The sequence below is a fragment of the Manis javanica genome, chromosome X (assembly GCF_040802235.1).
Source record: "Manis javanica isolate MJ-LG chromosome X, MJ_LKY, whole genome shotgun sequence".
In the NCBI taxonomy this organism is placed as follows: domain Eukaryota; kingdom Metazoa; phylum Chordata; class Mammalia; order Pholidota; family Manidae; genus Manis; species Manis javanica.
In genome coordinates this window covers 57694103-57715079 of record NC_133174.1, presented here as the reverse complement: position 1 = coordinate 57715079, position 20977 = coordinate 57694103, and the positions used below count along the sequence as shown (strand labels likewise).

The following is a 20977-nucleotide window of genomic DNA, read 5'->3' as shown; positions in this document are numbered from 1 at the left end:
CATTTACCCATATTATCAAGTCCCCACCCATACCCCAAAGCAGTCACTGTCCATCAGTTCAGCATGATGCCAGAGATCCACTATGTCCCTTCTCTGTGATACACTGTTCTCCCCGTGATCCCCCACACCATGTGTACTAAACATAATACCCCTCAGTCCCCTTCTCCCTCCCTCCCCACCCGCCCTCCCACACCCCTCCCCTTTGGTAACCACTAGTTCATTCTTGGAGTCTCTGAGTCTGCTGCCATTTTGTTCCTTCAGTTTTGCTTCATTGTTATACTCCACAGATGAGGGAAATCATTTGGCATTTATCTTTATCTGCCTGGCTTATTTCACTGAACATAATGTCCTTGAGCTCTGTCCATGTTGTCCTGCATTCTTTATTTAAAAGGCTATTCTTTCCCCCCACTGAATTGCCTTGACACCGTTGGCAAAAATCAATTGACTGTAAATGTATGGGTTTGTTCCTGGCTCCTCAATTCTATTCTATTGATACAAAAAGTTTTTAAAATTAATAAATTGTTTTCCCTGATGCCTAATGTGCACCACTCTAAGTAGAATCTATGTCGTTTTTACTCACAGTTATGAATTAATTTAAGTAGAGTACCATGGGACCTTATTTAGGTAAATGCAGCTTATTAACAGGTCTCCAAGAAATAAGGAATGGGAGGTGAGGTGGTTGGTGTACTAGACAGACCTTTGGGTTGGAATTAGTAGGACTTAGGTTTGAATGCTAGTTGTATCTAATGTTTTGTGGCTTTGGGAAAGTTACTAACCTCTGTGAGTTTTGCTACTGTGAAATGGAGATGATAGCAGTTTCACAGGGCTGGTATTAGCATCAAGAGACAAATGTTGTGAAAATAATGGCATAGTCCCTGGTACACAGTGTATACTTGACATAAAGTAAACTCACAGCTGGTGATGGTCTTGTGGCCCCCTCCATTCTGACCCAGACTGGTTATGTGGGAGCAGGAGAGAGGGACTATGCAGTGGGTACTTGTGCCCATTCACACAATTCTGCTCCTATCTCCTACACATGCAGCAGTTCTGGGCCCAGTCCCTCACCTTTTCTGTTGAGGCAGTATAAAGGGTGGATAAAGGAAAGGAAAATGGCTCTCCACAGGCCATCTTTCTCACCAGGTTTGAGGGTCAACCAGTAGTGAACCACAGAAATTAAGAAATAGTCCTGTCCTATTTTATATATCTAGAACTTTATTTTTATAGACAAAACAACATAACTGTGTGCAAAAGTTTTTGCCGGTGTAGAACTATCACAACTGTAGAAATCCTACCTGCTTGGATCAGGAAAGCACAGTTCAGGTCCCCTTGCTTACTTTGTTGTGGTCCCTAGATTGTAAAGGAAAGGGCCTAGGAGGAAACAAATGATCATTGTTCTCAACACTTTCATGCCTAAACCTAAATTGTGATGATGTCAATTAGGATTGAGAGGAAGGGGCATGGTGTTCCTTGGCTTCTCATTCTTCTGATCAGAAAGTTTGCTGGAGTCAGGGGTTAAAAAAGGTCTGTGCACTCACAAGCCCCTCTTGCTGAACTGGGTTGTTGTCCAGTCTTCCCATGCCCTTCTGGTTTCTTTCTCCAAACCTGATTCATTAAGTGCTTTCTGACTTGGTTGGCCTTCTTCCTCAACCCTGATGTCCTCCTCTCTCCCCAAATTCTTCCTTTCATGTGGCCCACATAGGTATATCTCAATACATTGGGAGTTAAGTAATGGAATCCAGCTCCTATTGTATGATTGTCAGCTCCTGGGTCTCAGGGATGCCATGCTCAATTTAGTGTTAGTCAAACAACTTGTGCAGGGCACTGATATAGAGTGTGTGATACTTGTCTACCGACTTCTTGTTTGACCTCTTAATCCTTGGGATTGGCAAGGGTTACCCAATTGTGGGGAAAAATAAGAGACAAGCATCATAGACCCTCCACCCAACTCAAGTTATCCATCCCTCAGTGGTAGCCACATGCTGAAACCAGTATATGGGTCCCCTATTTTTGTTCTTTCCCTCTATTCTAGCCTCATCCTATCCTATGTTCTCCAAACACCTAATCTTGTGGGTTCCCTCACACTAAAGAGATTGACAGCAAGCTCAGGAGAGTTGAGGAATGGATGTGAATAATGAAGCTCTCATGACAGCTATTGACATGTCCCACTGTAAATGGCCACAACTGTTAATCTATTTATTTCCTCCTCACTCTACCCTCAACCACAATCACTGGAATTCCCATTGCCAATCCCAGCTGTGTGCCAGGTGCCCTGGTACTTGATGGATCACCTATGAGGGGGAAGCAAAGCTCAAGGTGGTCCAGAGATTTTGGAAAGCTCATCAACAGTGGTAATGGGCTGAATGAAAGGCAGGGAGCCTCAGGATCCTTGAGTGAGGCTCCGGCTATGGAAGGTACAGAAATTTAGTCCCAGGATTTTTCTTAATGTGTCCTGGAAGGTTTTTTGGAAGCACTTTTTCCATGTGCCCTCAGGGAAGATCTCTTGATTGTAAGCCTCATTCTCTCCAAAGGAATAGGAAGGAACAAGGTATGTTCTTCAAAGAGAGGGGATGAAGTGTCAGTTCTCCCAGAAAGTTCCCCCAGGGAAATCCTCTCCAAGGTGAGAAACCTCTACAATCTCCCCACTATAGGACAAGAGCCCCAAAGCACCCAAACATCTCCAGTCTTGTGCCTCATTCTTGCTGTGTCCCACCCTCCCAACAGAACCCTTTGGAGGGAGCTGCTGTACCTTGTCCTGTGATGGGAAGAAACTAATCTCAGGTGATCTAACTGCCTTAATTGTACCCACCATCCAGAGTGATCATCCTAAACTGCATATCTGGACATAACATTCCTTTCTTTAAAACTCCTCCAGAGCTTCTCAATTTGTACCGCACTGGTTAGCATGGCCTTTGTGTTCTCGCCCTGCTTACCTGGCTAGCTTCCCCTCTCCCCACCTCTTCCTCACAATCTGCTTAGCCATACTAAATGTGCCAAGTTTTCTCTTGTCTATGTGTCTTTGTACAGTCTGCATCCTTGGCTGGAAATGCCTTCTTTCTGTCTTCACATCGCTAATTCTGTTTTGCCTTTCAATACTCAGCTCTGATATCATCCCCTTGAAGAAACTTTCTCTGACCACCTCCAATTCCTACTCCCCCCATTTAATGCTCACCTCTTTCTTACACCAACAGTATCCCAACTTTGTATTACAGTCATCTCATTATCTGGCTGACACCCCCAGTAGACAGAAAGCCAATCAAAGGTGGGAACTACGTTACTCATTTGAATCCTTAAGCCTGGGATAGTGCCTGATATGTTGTATGTCCCCTGAGTTCTTTCTCCCTTTTGGTCTGATTTGAAACTCCTACTAATATTTCAACTCGAAATTCAGATCACCCACTTATGAAACTTCTACTTTGGGTAAAAGTTTTTCTATCAGTTGGTATTCTCATAGCACTCTGTATATCTCCACTATAGCATGTTATTAATTCAATAAATACTTACTTCTTTCTGTGTGCCAGACTGTTTTAAGCCATGTGGATACATCAGTGAACACAATGAATAAAAAAAAAATCTCTGTCCTCACAGAGTTATCTTTTGAGTGAAGACAGACAACAATAATAACGAACAAACAAAAAAATAGATATATAAATAAGATTGATAGTGTATAAGAAGATGATAAGTACCATGGGAAAAAAATTGAGCAGAATAGCCAGGACAGACTTTACTGAGAGGAGACAATTGAGCAAAGACCTGGAGGAGGTAAAGGAATGAGCCAAGCAGTTATTTGAATGAATAGGTTTCAGGTAGAGGATATTGGTCTGTAGTTTTCTTTTTTGGTGGGGTCTTTGCCTTGTTTTGGTATTAGGGTGATGTTGGCTTCATAGAATGAGTTTGGGAGTATGCCCTCCTCTTCTATTTTTTGGAAAACTTTAACGAGAATGGGTATTATGTCTTCCCTGTATGTCTGATAAAATTCCGAGGTAAATCCATCTGGCCCAGGGTTTTGTTCTTTGGTAGTTTTTTAATTACTGCTTTAATTTCGTTGCTGGTAATTGGTCTGTTTAGATTTTCTGTTTCTTTCTGGGTCAGTCTTGGAAGGTTGTATTTTTCTAGGAAGTTGTCCATTTCTCCTAGGTTTCCCAGCTTGTTAGCATATAGGTTTTCATAGTACTCTCTAATAATTCTTTGTATTTCTGTGGGGTCCATCGTGATTTTTCCTTTCTCATTTCTTATTCTGTTGATTTGTGTTGACTCTCTTTTCCTCTTAATAAGTCTGGCTAGAGGCTTATCTATTTTGTTTATTTTCTCGAAGAACTAGCTCTTGGTTTCATTGATTTTTGCTATTGTTTTATTCTTCTCAATTTTATTTATTTCTTCTCTGATCTTTATTATGTCCCTCCTTCTGCTGACCTTAGGCCTCATTTGTTCTTCTTTTTCCAATTTCAATAATTGTGACATTAGACCATTCATTTGGGATTGTTCTTCCTTCTTTAAATATGCCTGGATTGCTATATACTTTCCTCTTAAGACTGCTTTTGCTGTATCCCACAGTAGTTGGGGCTTTGTGTTGTTGTTGTCGTTTGTTTCCATATATTGCTGGATCTCCATTTTGATTTGGTCATTGATCCATTGATTATTTAGGAGCGTGTTGTTAAGCCTCCATGTGTTTGTGAGCCTTTTTGCTTTCTTTGTACAGTTTATTTCTAGTTTTATGCCTTTGTGGTCTGAAAAGTTGTTTGGTAGGATTTCAATCTTTTGGAATTTACTGAGGGTCTTTTTGTGGCCTAGTATGTGGTCTATTCTGGAGAATGTTCCATGTGCACTTGAGAAGAATGTGTATCCTGTTGCTTTTGGATGTAGAGTTCTGTAGATGTCTATTAGGTCCATCTGTTCTAGTGTGTTGTTCAGTGCCTCTGTGTCCTTACTTATTTTCTGTCTGGTGGATCTGTCTTTTGGAGTGAGTGGTGTGTTGAAGTCTCCCAGAATGCATGCACTGCACTCTATTTCCTCCTTTAGTTCTGTTAGTATTTGTCTCACATATGTTGGTGCTCCTGTATTGGGTGCATATATATTTATAATGGTTGTATCCTCTTGTTGGACTGAGCCCTTTATCATTATGTAATGTCCTTCTTTATCTTTTGTTACTTTCTTTATTTTGAAGTCTGTTTTGTCTGATACTAGTATTGCAACACCTGTTTTTTTCTTTCTGTTGTTTGCATGAAATATCTTTTTCCATCCCTTGACTTTAAGTTTGTGCATGTCTTTGGGTTTGAGGTGAATCTCTTATAAGCAGCATATGGATGGATCTTGCTTTTTTATCCATTCTATTACTCTGTGTCTTTTGATTGGTGCATTCAGTCCATTTACATTTAGTGTGATTATTGAAAGGTATGTACTTATTGCCATTGCAGGCTTTAAGTTTGTGGTTACCAAAGGTTCAGGGCTAGCTTGTTTACTATCTTACTGTCTAACTTAACTCGCTTATTGAGCTATTATAAACATGGTCCGATGATTCTTTATTTCTCTCCCTTCTTATTCCTCCTCTTCCCTTCTTCATATGTTGGGTGTTTTGTTCTGTGCTCTTTTTAGGAGCGCTCCCATCTAGAGCAGTCCCTGTAAGATGCCCTGTAGAGGTGGTTTGTGGGAGGCAAATTCCCTCAACTTTTGCTTGTCTGGGAATTGTTTAATCCCACCATCATATTTAAATGATAGTCGTGCTAGATACAGTAGTCTTGGTTTGAGGCCCTTCTGTTTTATTGCATTAAGTGTATCATGCCATTCTCTTCTGGCCTGTAGGGTTTCTGTTTAGAAGTCTGATGATAGCCTGATGGGTTTTCCTTTGTAGGTGACCCTTTTTTTCTCTCTGGCTGCCTTTAATACTTTGTCCTTATCTTTGATCTTTGCCATTTTAATTATTATGTGTCTTGGTGTTGCCCTCCTTGGATCCCTTGTCATGGGTGTTCTGTGTACCTCTGTGGTCTGAGAGGCCATTTCCTCCCCTAGTTTTGAGAAGTTTTCAGCAATTACTTCTTCAAAGACACTTTCTATCCCTTTTTCTCTCTCTTCTTCTTCTGGTACCCCTATAATGTGTATATTGTTCCGTTTCGATTGGTCACTCAGCTCTCTTAGAATTCTTTCATTCCTGGAAATTCTTTTATCTCTCTCTGCATTGGCTTCTCTGCGTTCTTGTTCTCTGTTTTCCAGTCCATTAATGGTCTCTTGCATCTCGTCCATTCTGTTTTGAAGTCCTTCCAGAGCTTGTTTTACTTCTGTATTCTCCTTCCTTAGTTCTTGCATATTTCTCTGCAAATCCATCAGCATGGTTATGACTTTTGTTTTGAATTCTTTTTCAGGAAGACTGGTTAAATCTATTTCCCCAGGTTCCTTCTCAGGGGAAGATGTAGCAGATGCTGAAGCTGTCTGGGTTAGTCTTGTCTGGATCAAATTTTTTTGCCTTTTCATGTTGATAGGTGCAGTTGAGTGCTATTGATGTGTCTATCAGCTTTCCACTTGGCTCCTGGCCTTTCTTTACTGGGACTACTGCGACCCCTAGTGGCTTGTGTTGGGCAATTAGACTGGGTCTCTGTATCTTGTCCTGCCCGTATGGAGGAAGCTCCCTTGCTGAGGGTGTGGCCAGCCTCAGGCTTTTTCTCTGCTTTGGCAGGGCCCCAGAGGGGTAATGGATGGGGGGCTGTTTGGCTGTTTACCTCTGTGAGGGGTCTCAGAGCTGTTGCCCAGGGGGTTAGTGCACCCGGATTTCCGTGGAATTTCCAGCTGCTGGACTGTGACCTGGGTTGTTTCCGTCCAGCTATGGCATCCCTGTCCCTTTAAGACTTTCAAAAAGCACTCACTTTTCTTTGTCACAGGGGCATTGGCTTCGGGACCTGCTCAGAGGTCTTGCTGCCCTGTTTCCCTAGTTTCCAGCACCCCATGCATGCACTGTGTCTGCGCTCTGGTGTGGATGGCTAGGGCTGGGTGTTTAGCAGTCCTGGGCTCCCTCTCCCTCCCCGCTCCGACTCCTCTCCTCCCCCCGGGAGCTGGGGTGAGGGGCGCTCGGGTCCTGTCGGGCTGGGGCTTGTATCTTACCCATTTCACCAGGCGCTGGGCTCTCGCAGGTGTGGATGTGGTCTGGCTGTTGTTCTGTGTCTTCTGGTCTCTCTTTTAGGATTAGTTGTATTTGTTGTATTTTCAAAAATATATATGTTTTTGGGAGGAGATTCCCACTGTCCTACTCATGCCGCCATCTTGGCTCCACCCTCAGGTCTTATTTTTTATATCCTAGTGCCTAGTACTGTGATTGATGCACAGTAAGTGTACAATAACTGCTGAATGAATGCATTCTATTTCTCAAATCAGATTATATGCTCTTTGGGAGAAGTGACCATGTACTATTCATCTTTTCAATGGCCAGAGAATCAAGCCCAGTGCCTTCCTTGCCCTGTAGAGGTTCTCTGGGCCTCTCAGTGAATGGATTGATACAGAGTGAAGCCCATTTCCCCAGAGCCCCAGACTACCAGGCTACTGGGAGGAAAGTAAAGGTCTTGTACTATGCTCTCTGCAACTTCAAGTTAGGAAAAGTGCCCACCAAAATGTTTCTGGAGGCCCAAACATCCTTAAGGCACAATGTGAGAGGGTAGAGAGAAGCAGTCAGAGTGAAAGGAGGCTCCCTCTAACAGGTTTCCAAGGCAGGGCACCACTTTGGACAGGTTTCTCAGAGCACCTATAACACCCTGACAGTAGGGCACCAGAACTTGGGGGCACACCCTGTCTTCAGTGCCAACTTCACAAAACCTTTCCGCTGTTTGAGGTAGATAGCAGAGGCTCCTGGCCAGCACAAGAGGACTTTGGCAGCTCCACCTACCACAATAACCACGGCACTGCCTGAGCCTTTTTGGGTCAACAAATACTTCAAGGCCAGCTCATTCACTGGGCACACACCTGTGAAAACAAAGAGTCAAGTAGCAGAACAAACTTGATGCCTGAGGATGGGGTAAGAGAGTCTTCCAGGCTCTTCCTGCTCGAGACAGTTCTGTTTCTTGACTACTGTTGCCATTCTTCTGTCTTTAACTTCCACATCTGAGTGAGCCCTAGGTTTAGGTCCTTAGTGTCAGCTGTTTGCCTTGGGGGCCTGTGCTGCTACAACTGGGACTACAGTGAGTTCCTTTGCCTACTTCCTCAGTAATACTTAAGTGCACCCCTTCCCTTTGTACATAAGAACTACAGCTGTCTTCTGCTTTTCCCATGCTTACAGCACTGGAAGCTCTTCAGAGTTCTCTTCCCCAGCCACCACCAACCTGCTTCCTCCCAAGAGCAACCTGTCTAAGGTGAACCATTGCCTGGAGTTTCTGAAGAGCAGGCAGACCCAGGAGCCCACTCAAGCCAAGTTGAAAGGTAGGTGAACCATGGAATACGGATGACACCCTGTTGCTCAACAACAGTCACAGCCTTTGCTCATGTCTGCGTCGCATCTTTGCCCTGTGCTTATCTTCTATTCTCTCCTGAGATGGCAGAAATTGCCTCCAGGTCTCAGTCATTGAGAGAAACTGCTGCTACAGGTTAATGTCAACCTCAGAAGGTAGCAGAATCATCCTCTGGGACTCTAGGTGTCCCATCTGTCCCCCACCCCAGAGAAATGCATCTTACTTCTTAAGGTTTGGCTTTCGTTGGTGCCCAGAAAGATAGATATTCATCCAAATAGAAGGATATTTATCACAGTATCCTGACTTAAAGCCTTGTATGGGGACGTTTTCCTGGATTCTGATGGACGCCAATTCTTTACCCCTTGATATATCATGCAAGTGTGAAGGGGTTCCCAGGAGATGAAGTCCATGGGCCAGGAGGGCACCAGCTAGTATGAAAGACTTTAAAATGTCTTTAAGATGCCCTGGGATAAGAGCTGCTATATAAACAACTTGAGCAAAAGAAGCCAACTGACATCCCAGAAAGAGTCTGGCAATGTTCACCTGTACATTCAATGTTCATGAAGGCCCCATTCATGCTTGATTTTCCCAACTTTTGGGCTTGATATTTGGTTTTGTTTTCTACTTTCTACTTTGTCTTTGATCCTGAACTTCAGCCTCCTAATTCCACCTCTGGAAGGATTCCTAGCAACTGTTATGAATGCCTGTAATTTACCCTACTGCCTAACCAAAACTTGCCTCCCAGCTCTTGGATGGAACCTGATGCCTGGTCACATGCTACTGTTAATGGTGTAAAGTGTCTGGACTCATTTTCTACTAAGTCCATTTCTTGTAGGGAGTGAGACTTAGACAGACTGTCAGGGCTTACTGGGGTTGGAGTATTGAGGTAGGTCAGAATGGAATGATTTCTTATACTCACCCATTGACATCACATATTCTCACATAATTGGGATCCAGAAGATCCCTTCCAAGATCCCTAAAGAAGGAGTAATGGCTGGGAAAATCCGAGCAAAGGCAGTGGCCTCAGTGGCAATGTTGATGAAGACACCATAAGAGAAAATGCCATGGGGGTGGTTGGCAATGATATGGTTGTGTTTGGGAGAGAGGTTATGAGTCTCCACCAGCTGTTAGAGGGAGATTGCCAAATGTTATGATGCTCTGAGAAGTTGACCTGGGTTTGCCACTGTGGGGAAAGCTTACGATCCATCCATCTCCCTACATGCCCATCCACCTTGGGCCCCCACTCTGCATTATGCCTCTGAACCTTGACCAGTGCTGGCCACCAAAGCCTTTAAAAACATGAAGCTGAGAGAGGAGGGAGTCTGGGCAGCAGGGGCCAAGGGCATCTAGGGGGAGGGTAGTCACCTTTATTGGGAAGTAATTTTGGAAATCCTTCCAGAGGGCCCAGTTTCAGACCCAAGGGATGGGAAGAGAGGTGAGACATTGCCAATTTCTTAACTTCTACCAGAGATGGAGGGTTCTTCCTAGTCCTCAGGTCACAGAAGGGACTCCTGCTCACACTTCCGTATTTCTACAGCATAGAGGTGTAGGTAGTATCCTTGAATCTAGCTCCCCAAGGAGACATAGGAAGCCCTTGCTTCTCTAATAGGGAAGCTTTTCTGAGGCCAGAGGCATCTGCCCAGAAACCTCAGCCTGTTCATTCTTACAAGGCAGGCTGTCAGAGACCTCTGTTCCCTGCTGAGCTTTGCTCTCCTCTCCCTCTTCTTCCCTCTACTTCCCTTTGCTTCCCCCTCTCTTTACCTGTCTCCACCTCCCCCCTTTTCTTTTCTCTTTCTTCTTCTTTCCTCTCCCGACCCCTTCTCCCTCTGCTTCTCCCTATACCTCCCTTTCCCTATTGTTCTGTGCTTGGCACAGATAGGGACCACCACTCTTCCTCTGTCTCTTACCTTGAATGTGGGTGCTCCAATCATAGGCAAGCCAGGCTTAAAGCAAGCATGGATAAGGTCCAAAATTTAGTGAACACCAGAAAGTAGGGTATAAGAATAATAGAAATAACTCCTGAGGGGACACAAAGGGTTCATGCTCTTCAACTCTCTTCAAGTTAATACACCTCTCACAAACCTGATCTCTACTCTACACTGAAGGAGCAGGTTGAGCCTGGTGTGAGACCCTTTCCTTCATCTCCTCTCACCCACAACCTATCTCTGCTGTGGTCCAGGCTGACCTCTGAATCTCTGGATCTGGGTCCCCTTGATGGCTGATATCTTAAGTGAGGAAAGAGCAGCACTATGACATTCTGTGAGCAGGTCTTCAGCTGGTGTCAAATGACAGCACTACTTGGCTCGTAGAAAGAAAAGCACCTTGGGCTAGAGGCTCATAGCGCCATTCTGGGATCTCAGTAAGTCCTTTCTAAAAGCTTGACACTCATTCCTTTATGGAACTGCTAAGTCAGTACATTCCAGTGGAGAGGAGCTCCTGCATGTACAGGCTGTTTGATGCTGAGAGAAAAACACATATAAGAAACTGCTTTACTATGTCCAATTTTGTCCTATTCAAAATATCTCAAAATTTTGGAAGGGAAAAAAGTTATCTCTGTTAGCAAAAGGCCATAGCAAGCTTTGAAATGGAAATATGATACATCTTAGAGCAGTGGAATTGAATTCCATCTTAAAATCTGCATTCATGAGAAAGAAGCTAAGTACACAGACTGTGAATAAAAAACGACCTGGCTAAAGGAATGACTTCTTTGACCAGGTAACCACATCATGGTACATAGAAATTTCAGAGGAAAGGAAAAAACTTGAGTTACCTACACACTGGTTTGTCTTCTGCATTTTAGACATAGGTGAAAATAACAGGAAAAAGACAGAATGGGCATTTCTTTAAGAAGTCAGGCAATAGAATAGAAGAAATCTTAGTGATAGGCTGAATTCCCCTTACAAAAGCTGACTGAGATGGTGTTGAAAGCATGCTAATAGGAAGTAGTGGTGGGAAAAATTTTATCAGGAGCCTGCCATGGATAAAAGTCCTGCTGTCTCTGACCATCATAAAATATGAGAGTAAATTTGCTGGGGAAGCTTCAGAAGATAACTCAAAGTTAAATAAGAATCTTTATTAATTAAAAGTAGTCTAAGTGTATAATTTCTTTTATTTATTATTTTTATTTTAAATTGAAATATAGTTGACAAACCATATTATATTACTTTCATGTGTACAACATAGTGATTTGACAATTATATCCATTACAAAATGCTCACCACAAAAAGTGTGGTCACCATTTGTCACCATACAAAGCTATTATAATATTATTGACTATATTCCCTATGATATACTTTTCGTCCCTGTGACTTACTTATTTTATAACTGGAGGTTTGTACCACTTTTTTTTGAATACATATCAAAGATTTTATTTAATTCATTGATTAATGACGGAACCAGTAAGATGTTATAGCCAATTCAAATGGATTTGATTTAGAGATTTATGTAATCTACCAGACAAAATTTATTTGCTTTGCATTAATAGGAATCATTTACATAGCTATGGACAGGAAACATTTGCATTACTATCAGTCTTCTACATGTTAACCTACTTCTTTACAGAGTTGTAAAACAGTCTAGTAAGAGACAATGAAAGCAGAAATAACCAGAATGATTGAGCTAAATTTCACTCACTAAATTTCAAAGAGTTTCTTGCAATAGAGTAAGATCAAAACAACCTGTAATTCTTCTATTGAGAGATAACCTACACATACAAATATTGTGCCATATTTTTTTAAATGGCAAAATGGATTTTTTTATTGATATACTCTTATTTTAGTTTCAAGTATACAACACAGTGGATCAACAATTACCCATATCATTAAATCTTCACCCCCTCTAGTACAACTACTATCTATTAACATAGGAAGATGTTACAGAATCGTTGGCTATGTTCTCCATGCTGTAGTACTATCCCTGTGACTAACCTACAGTATGATTCAGAATTTTTGTACCCCTTTCTCCCCCCCTCCCCACCCTCACACCTCAACCATGGTAACCACCAGTCCCTTCTCAGTGTCTGTGAGTCTACTGCTGTTTTGTTTACCTTGTTTTGCTTTATATTTATAGTCCACAAATAAGTGAAATCACATGGTATTGGTCTTTCTCTGCCTGACTTATTTCACTGAGCATAATACCCTCTAGATCCATCCATGCTGTTGTAAATGGCAGGATTTATTTTCTTTTTATGGCTGAATAATATTCCATTCTGTATATATACATTCATCTATTGATGGACACATTGGTTGCTTCCATATCTTGGCTATTGTAAATAATGCAATGATAAATAAAGAGGTACATGTGTGTTTTTGGATCAGAGATTTTGTTTTCTTCAGATAAAATCCTAGAAGTGGAATTACTGGGTCAAATGGTATTTCTATTTTTTGGAGGAACCTCCATATTGCTTTCCATAGTGGCTGTGCCAATTTGCATTCCCACCAATAGTGTGGGAGGGTTCTCTTTTCACTGCATTCTCACCAACACTTGTTATTTCTTGTCTTGACCATATATGCATGGATATATATCCAAGCTCTGTATTCTTTTCCATTCATCTGTGAGGTTGTTCTTGTGCCAGTACCATACTCTTTTGGTTACTGTAGCTTTTTAGTACAGCTTCAAGTCAGGGAGTGTAATACCCCTAGCTTTGTTCTTCTTTCTCAAGATCACTTTGGCTGTATTAGGGGTCTTTTGTGGTTCCATATGAATTTTAGGATTATTTTCTATAGTTCATTGAAAAATGATATTTGTGTTTTGATGGGGATTGCATTGAATCTGTGACTTGCTTCGGGCAGGATGGCCATTTTGACAATAATAATTCTTCCTACCCATGAGCATGGGACAGATTTTCATTTATTTACGTCTTCTTTAATTTCTCTCATTAGTGTCTTACAGTTTTCAAAGTACAAGTATTTCACCTCTTTGGTTAGGTTTATTCTTAGGTATAAATAAACTTTTGATGCAATTATAAATGGAATTATTTTCTTGATTTCTCTTTCTGCTAATTAGTCATTAGTATATAGGACTGCAGAAGATTCCTGTGCATTAATTTTGTACCCTGCAGCTTTTCTGGATCCAATTATTAGCTCTAATAGTTTTTTGGTGGAGTCTTTAGGGTTTTCTATGTAGATTATCATATCATTTGCAAATGGTGACAGTGTTACTTCATCCTTACCAATTTGGATGCCTTTTATCTCTTTACCTTGTCCAAATTCTGTGGCTATGACTTCCAACACCATGCTGAATAAAAGTGGTGAGAGTGGGCATCCTTGTGTTGTTCCTGATCTTAGAGGAAAAGCTTTTAGCTTTCCAGCACTAAATATGATATTACCTGTGGGTTTGTCATATATGGCCTTTATTGTATTGGGGTATATTCTCTCTATACCCATTCTGCTGGGATTTTTTTTATCAAGAACAGATGTTGAATTTTGTCAAATGCTGTTTCAGCATCTATTGAGATGATCATATGGATTTTATCCTTCCTTTTGTTAATGTGGTGTATCATATTGATTGATTTATGAATATTGTACCATCCATGCATTCCTGGAATAAATCCCACTTAGTAGTGAGGGATGATCCTTTTGATGTATTTTTGAATTTGGTTACTAACATTTTGTTGAGTATTTTTGTGTCTACATTCTTCAGGGATATTGGCCTATAATTCTCTTTTTTTGTAGTGTCTTTGTCCAGTTTTGGGATTAGAGTGATGCTGGTCTCATAGAATGAGTTTGGAAGTATTTCTTCCTCTTCTACCTTTTGGAATAGTTTAAGAAGGATGGGTATTAGCTCTTGTTTAAATGTTTGGTAGAATTCAGCTGTGAAGCCATCTGGTACTGGCTTTTGTTCTTTGGGAGATGCTTGATTACCAATTCAATTTTGTTACTGGTAATTGGTCTGTTTATATTTTCTGTTTTTTCCTCAGTCAGTCTTGGAAGGTTGCACTCATATTCTAGTGGGGAAGACTGATACCACAAATAATGACACATCCCAGAGGGTAAGGACTATATAGTGGGTTCATATGTCATTCTTTGGGAAGCCAGGAGAAGACCATTACTTCCTACTGGGAAACTAGAAAGGCTTCTTGTAGAAAGTAAGATTTAAGTTGAATTTTGGAGGAAGCGTAGGACTTTGGCAGATAGATTAATGGAGGAAGAGCCTTCCATGCACAAGGAAGAGTTTGAACAAAAGCCTGGTGATGCAGCAGTCCAAGGCCCATGAGTAATGCCATAACCTGCAAAAGTACAGGGAGCCTGGGAAAACATGGTACAGGAGAGGAGGCAGGGAGGTTAGGACTGATGCTGAAGGGAATGAGAAGCCTGTGAAGGTTATTAAGCTGAGGAGTAGCATGATCATATCTGTATATCAGGAAGATAATTTGAGATAATTGTGGGACCAGGAGAAACTGTGGGCAGGAAGATCATCTAAGAGTTTCAGTGATTTAGATGAGAGTCAATGGGAATGTGAAACAGGCTTCTATTTCTCACACCAATTTGAAAGATATGATGCAGGTAGAACTTTCAGGGTTTGCTTGGATGTAGGGGGGTGAAGGAAAGGGAGTAGTGTGTGATGCCTTGAAAGAGTTTGCGGGCATGCTGGGAATGTATCAAAGTCTCTATTCACATAATTTTCTGGGACCTCGTTTCCCTTTATTATTCCTGAAGGTACAGTGAAATCAGAGTCTAGGGTGCCTGTCTCAGAAGTGGTTGTCACTCCTCTGTTGATTAAATGCTGAGGTTGGTAGTATGTTATAGGGTGGGGGAGTTGGGGTCTGGGTAATGTCAATTTCTGTAACAAAAAGAGACAAAATGACACATACTGAGGATTTTCTCACCTCTTTGATCTTCAGAATGGTCTTGAGAGGCAGGCACTATGCTCTGTTTCTAAAATGGTGGAGGGCAAATGACTTACTTGAATGAGGTCACATAGTAAATAAGTGGCAGACGTGATCTACTGGACTTGTGAGACTAAATTTATTTTTGTAGTATCAGAAACCAGAGAAAGAAGGCAGGCCAAAAAGAAGGATATTCAAGTGAGAGAAAAAAGAATGAGATAGTGAGGAAGAAGAAATCTGAAAAAATTGCCCATTTCGTGTTGAGCCTGGTCTTGCATGTAATAATGACAAGACATGGCCCCTGTTCTCATGGGGCTTACTGGGTAGAGGGGACAAAGGATATAAGGGCTGCTCCCCAACCTATTTTTACAAAGTGCTCCGGACTTTCAGACGGGATGTAGTTTTGGTTGTCCGGAAATGTTGCATAGAAGTTATGACTTGAGCAATATCTCAGAGGAGGGGCTGTTCATGGATCATCCAGTAACAGCAATTGGGGCATCTTTCCACTGGAGGGAGTAGTTGGAGCAGAGGTGAAGGAATGGGAGACCAACAGCCTTCACATTTGTTCTGTGAATAGGTTGCCTGGAATACAACTTTTGTGTAGGGGAAAGAGTAGGGAGATGAGCTGGTAAAGGCTTACCACCAGAGAGTGGAGGGGGACTTGAATGCCCAGGCTAACACATTTATACTTCATTAAGCAGGCAGTGGGGAACCACTGACTATTTTTGAGCAGGAGAGGGCTGTAATCATGGATGCTTCTGCAAGGCTCTTCTGGGAGCAGGCAGTACAACAGATTGGAGAGTGTGGAGAATAAAAGGTAAAGGGCTAGGAAAGAGGATATCACAACAACTGAGGTAGACGGCAATACAAATCTTTGAGAAAGACAGAAGGAATGAAGGAAAGAGGATGAGAAAGAGAAGGAAGAAAGAAATTAGGGAGGAGGAGGAGAAGAAAAAAGTAAAGGAGGTAGGAGGGGAAGGAAGGAATGGGGGAAGGAAGGACACTGGTGTATTTACTGTGGACCAGGCTGAAAGGATGGGAATACTGAGGCACAGAGGAGTTATATAGTACTTGTCCAAATTCACATAGCTAATTATTATCCGTTTGACAAACTCTAGAAGCATGCCACACCATTTCCCTTCTCTACCTTCCCTGATCTCCTAAAATAGGTTTAATATTTTTTTCTCTTAAACTTTAATATCACTTTGTTGTGTTTCTTTCTTTCAGTTACCACAATCTGTCTTACACTGTAGTGACTTGTATGTGTCCAGCACTGACATAAAAATGTACAATGGTGGAATGACTGATTGGTTTGTGTTTGTTATTACATAGTAAGGAGCCTGTACTTGACTCATTGTAGTCTCAGCAAGGACAGCCCAGGTCTTAGAATTAGTATTTGCTCTATAACTGTTGAACAGATTTGATGTCTGTGGGCATCACACATGGTTAGATGCTGGGGCTACTTTAGTAACCCCCAAGGTCCAGGATTCCTGTTGTAATTTCTAGCATTAATCACTGAAAGAATACAAGCAGGATGTATAGCACCTAAACTAGTAGAGGAAGACAAATGGAATTATAAAGATAATCAATCTAAAAAAGGTTAAGACAAACGCCAAGAAATGTATGAAAAGAAGCTCAACACCAGTAATCATTAGGGAAATGCAAACCAAAACTGCAATGAGATAGCACCTAACATCCATTAGGATGGCAACTACTAAAAAAACCCCACAATATAAAGAAGTGTTGGTGAGGATGGAGAGACATTGGAACCCTTGTGCACTACAAGTGGGAATGTAAAATGGTACAGATGCTGTGATGAACAGCATGGCATTCCTCAAGACATTTAAAAATGCAATTACCATATGATCCAGCAATTCTGCTTCTGAGTTTATATCCAAAAGAATTGAAAGGAAAGTCTCAAAGAGATTTGAACACCCATGTTTGTGGCAACATTATTCACAATAGCCAAGAGGTAGAAATGACCCAAGTGTCTATTAACAGATGAAGGATAAACCGGGTGTGATATATGTGTACAGTGAAGTGTTATTCATCCTTGAAAAGGAAGGAAACCCTGACCATGATAAAACATGGATGAACCTTGAAGACATTATGTTAAGTGAAATAAGCCAGTCACACAAGGATAAATGTATATGATTCCACTTACATAAAGTGCCCAGAGGAGACCAATTAACAGAGACAGAAAATAGAAGAGCAGTTGCCGGGGGGCTGAGGGAGGGGAAATGGGGAGTGATTGTTTAATGGGCACAGAGTTTCAGTTTTACAAAATAAAAGAGTTCTGAGTGTGGATGTGAATGGTGGATACGGTTGCATAACACTGTGAGTTACATAATGCCGCTGAACTGTACACTTAAACATGTTTAAAATGGCAGAATTTATGTTATATGTATTCTACCACAGTTTTTAAAAACTTAAAAAAATGCAGGTGAAAGAAAACATTCACATTTAATATTAGTGTTTTCACTTAAGACACACAGGCGCCAACACTTGTCTCTAACAGCTCCCCTCCACTTCTCCAGATCTTCCACAATGACTGGAAGCTGGTGAGATTGGGGGAACGTTACTAAGATACTGTCCCTCACCTTCTTAGACCCTTACATATTCAGTGTTAGATATACCGTCTACCCTATTCCTCCCCAGAGACTGTGTTCTTTGAGAGGGGAAAAGGAAAAGATAAAGAAATATTCAATAAAAAATCATTTTCTGAGAAAATGAGAACATTTTATTGAGGAGAGCTCTCCAGAAGAGCCAGAACATTCTGGGCACTTGGTTTCAAATACCATATAAAGGCTTTCTGGGATAGGACAAACCATACCTAAAAGTACCAGCTCTCACAGTTCTTCCTTGGTTACCTATTTTTCTTGCTCTCTCTGTCCCACCTTTGCCCTCTCTTTCTAGGATCCGGACTTGAAATGGTGGCTGCCATCATGATGCCACATCTCTTAGGACATTCCTATGTCCCTCACTTTCCCAGCTAAGGGCTGGAGTTTGTCAAAGGGGTCTTTTTTGAGGAAGTTAAGATAAATACAAAGGAAAGCAGAAAGAAGGTATGGAAGGCTTGGAAACAAGTTTACAGAAAAATTGCTTCCTTCTCTCAATACACTGAGAAGCAAGCCATTGATGGAATAAGAGCTTGGCATGATTTGATTTCAATAAGACTCAATAATTCTTCATAATTTGGAGGCCATTGACCCCTTTGGCAGTCTAGTAAAGCCTGTGGACCCTTTTTATGAATAATATTTTTAAACTCACAAAATAAAATACGCAGACTTTCAAAGGAAACTCATCATATTCAAACACAATCATCAAACATTGTAAAAATATGATAAAGTAACATGAGCATCTTGATTTAGGCATTAAATAACCAGACTGAATGGTAGTTCCAATAACTGTTGGAATTTTGAAGTAGTTACAGGCACAAATGACATTTCTAGATGCTTGCCACAGCTGGCAAATGCTGCTAACACTTCTGTGGTTTGTTGCCTGCATTCTTCATTCTGATCTGGGGTTAATGAGAATAAGAGGTAATTTTTTCCAATCAGATTCAAAGTTGTCCCCCCTGCCCCCATCACCCAGATTCTAGGTCCATAGGCCTCTGGTTAAGAATCTCTGCTCTAAAGGGTCATATAGCCTCCCATGGATTGGAATTGGCTGCCTCCTACCTGTCCCATCCTTCAGGATAACCTTTCTTCCAGGCCATTTGTCAAACTTGTCCCTATAATTGGCTGCCTACAAAGCCCTGGGTTCTGCCTGGGAAAAGCTTGGAGTTCTCAGCTCCTTTGCCCAGCAGTGGTAACTGCCATGTGCCAAGTGCACTGAACAACAGGCTCTCTCTCTAAATTGTGTCTAATGAGTCACTGAAGCAGGCCTCAGATTTGACAGAATTCTCTCACTGTAGTCTTGTACTGGAAAATCACCTTATGCCTACCTAGTAACACCAACTCTACGAGCCACCACCATCTTTGCTCCCCTCCCTGAATATGCTTCTTTTCAGCTAGTTCAGAGGGGCAGTTCTGAGAAGGCTGGGGGAACCTTTAAGCCAGAACAACCGCAGCACCACTCCTGGCCTTCATGCCCCTCAGTGAGGAGGAGAGAAATCTAGTCAGCTCTGCAGCAGCCATCTCTCAGTAGGGGGAAGTACAGTCTTTCCCAGAGGGAGGGGACCAACCAAATGACCTCTTTAGAGCCTTCCTCATCTGGGGACTCCTGGCCTCTTTCTTGGCCTGTTCCCATGTGCTCTCCAGGACCTGAACTTCACTCACCTAAAAATATGTAGGGTGGGATTCATTGCAAAACAGAGAGAGTTTGGAGGCCCTCCTGAAGATCCAGCTGGGAGAAAAAAGCCATGGCCGTAGTGCTGTTCTGTCATGGCAAGAAGCCTGAAGAGAAGGCCAGCACCTCTAAAGCTGAGCTGATTACAGGTGCTCTGCTCTCCTCACTGAGTCCCTTTAGCTGCTGGAGGTTTTAAGCTTGACCTAACCTTTCCTCCAGTCTTCCCTGTTCTCTGGCCTGTCCCGAATGCCTAGACACACTTCAGGTTTTAGATCACACTACCTAATTGCCCTAATATGTGTCTCTTCTCCATGTGTGCTCAATTGCAATGAGGCAGAAGTGGCCCTGGGCAGGGGGAACTCTAGCTGTGTGTGTGTGTGGTGGGGATGGGGTTCTCTGATAAATTAGTGCAGGAAAAGAGAACCCCTTTAACCTCAAATAGAACCTCTGAAAAGCAACCTGCTACCTTTCCCTGCCTAAGAAAGGAGACCTGCTTGTTTCTGCCCAAGTGGCTGCTCTTGGGCTCCTCCTGTCCTCTGCTGACAGCCACCTTGTCAACTAGGGCCTTCTTCTGCACAAGTGTCCAGATGTCTCAGATACCTCCTCATGCCCATATTTCCACAGGCCCCATATCAGCAGCCAGATACCATATAGCAGAGTGGGAGAAGCATTGCACAGAAAGCAGACCTGGGTTCCAGTCTTAGCTCCACCATGTTCTTGCACAACATCTTTGAATGTTGCTCCATCTCTCTAGATATGTTTGAGAATTCACTGTTGGAAGGCAGTGTGGCGGCGGTCAGGGACAGCCTTTGCACTGCATGGCTGGGGTTCAAATCTCAGCTCTGCTGCTTGCAAGTTGGTGAGTGTCATGTCTGGTTTCACCATCTGTAAAACTGGGATAACAATGGTGCCTACTTCATAGGGTTGTTCTGAGGATTAAACAAGTGAATGAATATAAAGTGTTTAGCACAGGGCCTGGCACACATTAGGCACTATGTTAATGTTTCCCATTATTACTATTTGTTTAGTTCAATTAATGTCCATTGAACATGTCCTACATTTCAGGCTAAGAGGTTTGCTTCTGCACATCAGCTTCTGCAAAATTAAAGATTGTTTCCAGGTCCCAATCCTCCGGATTCATTTTTTTCTGTAACACTCTACTGAGTGATTACTGTTTGCCAGGCACTGTTGTAGGTGCTGAGGATTCAACAGTGAAGAAGATGGACAGGATTCTTTCCCTCGTTGAACTTACAGTCTAGTGGAGGAGACAGACAATATATATTTAAAAATCACAAAAATGTCTATACACTTGAATTTGTCAAAAGTGTCTTAAAGGAAAAGGCCAGTATTTCTCAGTATAAGGTCTTGAATAAAGAAGGTGCTCAAGAAAATCTTTTGAATGTAATCAAAAGTGTTGCTAGGAAAAGGAAATACAAAATAT

General features: G+C 42.0%; 1 protein-coding gene across 1 annotated transcript; it reads right to left on the bottom strand.

The window, feature by feature from the left end:
• Positions 1–1742: 1742 nt before the first annotated feature.
• Positions 1743–19611, bottom strand: DGAT2L6 (diacylglycerol O-acyltransferase 2 like 6). The gene is given in 8 exon segments (XM_017670833.2): positions 1743–1900; positions 2341–2552; positions 7764–7938; positions 9340–9544; positions 9786–9843; positions 10315–10364; positions 10366–10439; positions 19527–19611. Coding segments are annotated over 8 exon segments (1017 nt in total).
• Between the last annotated feature and the right edge of the window lie 1366 nt (positions 19612–20977).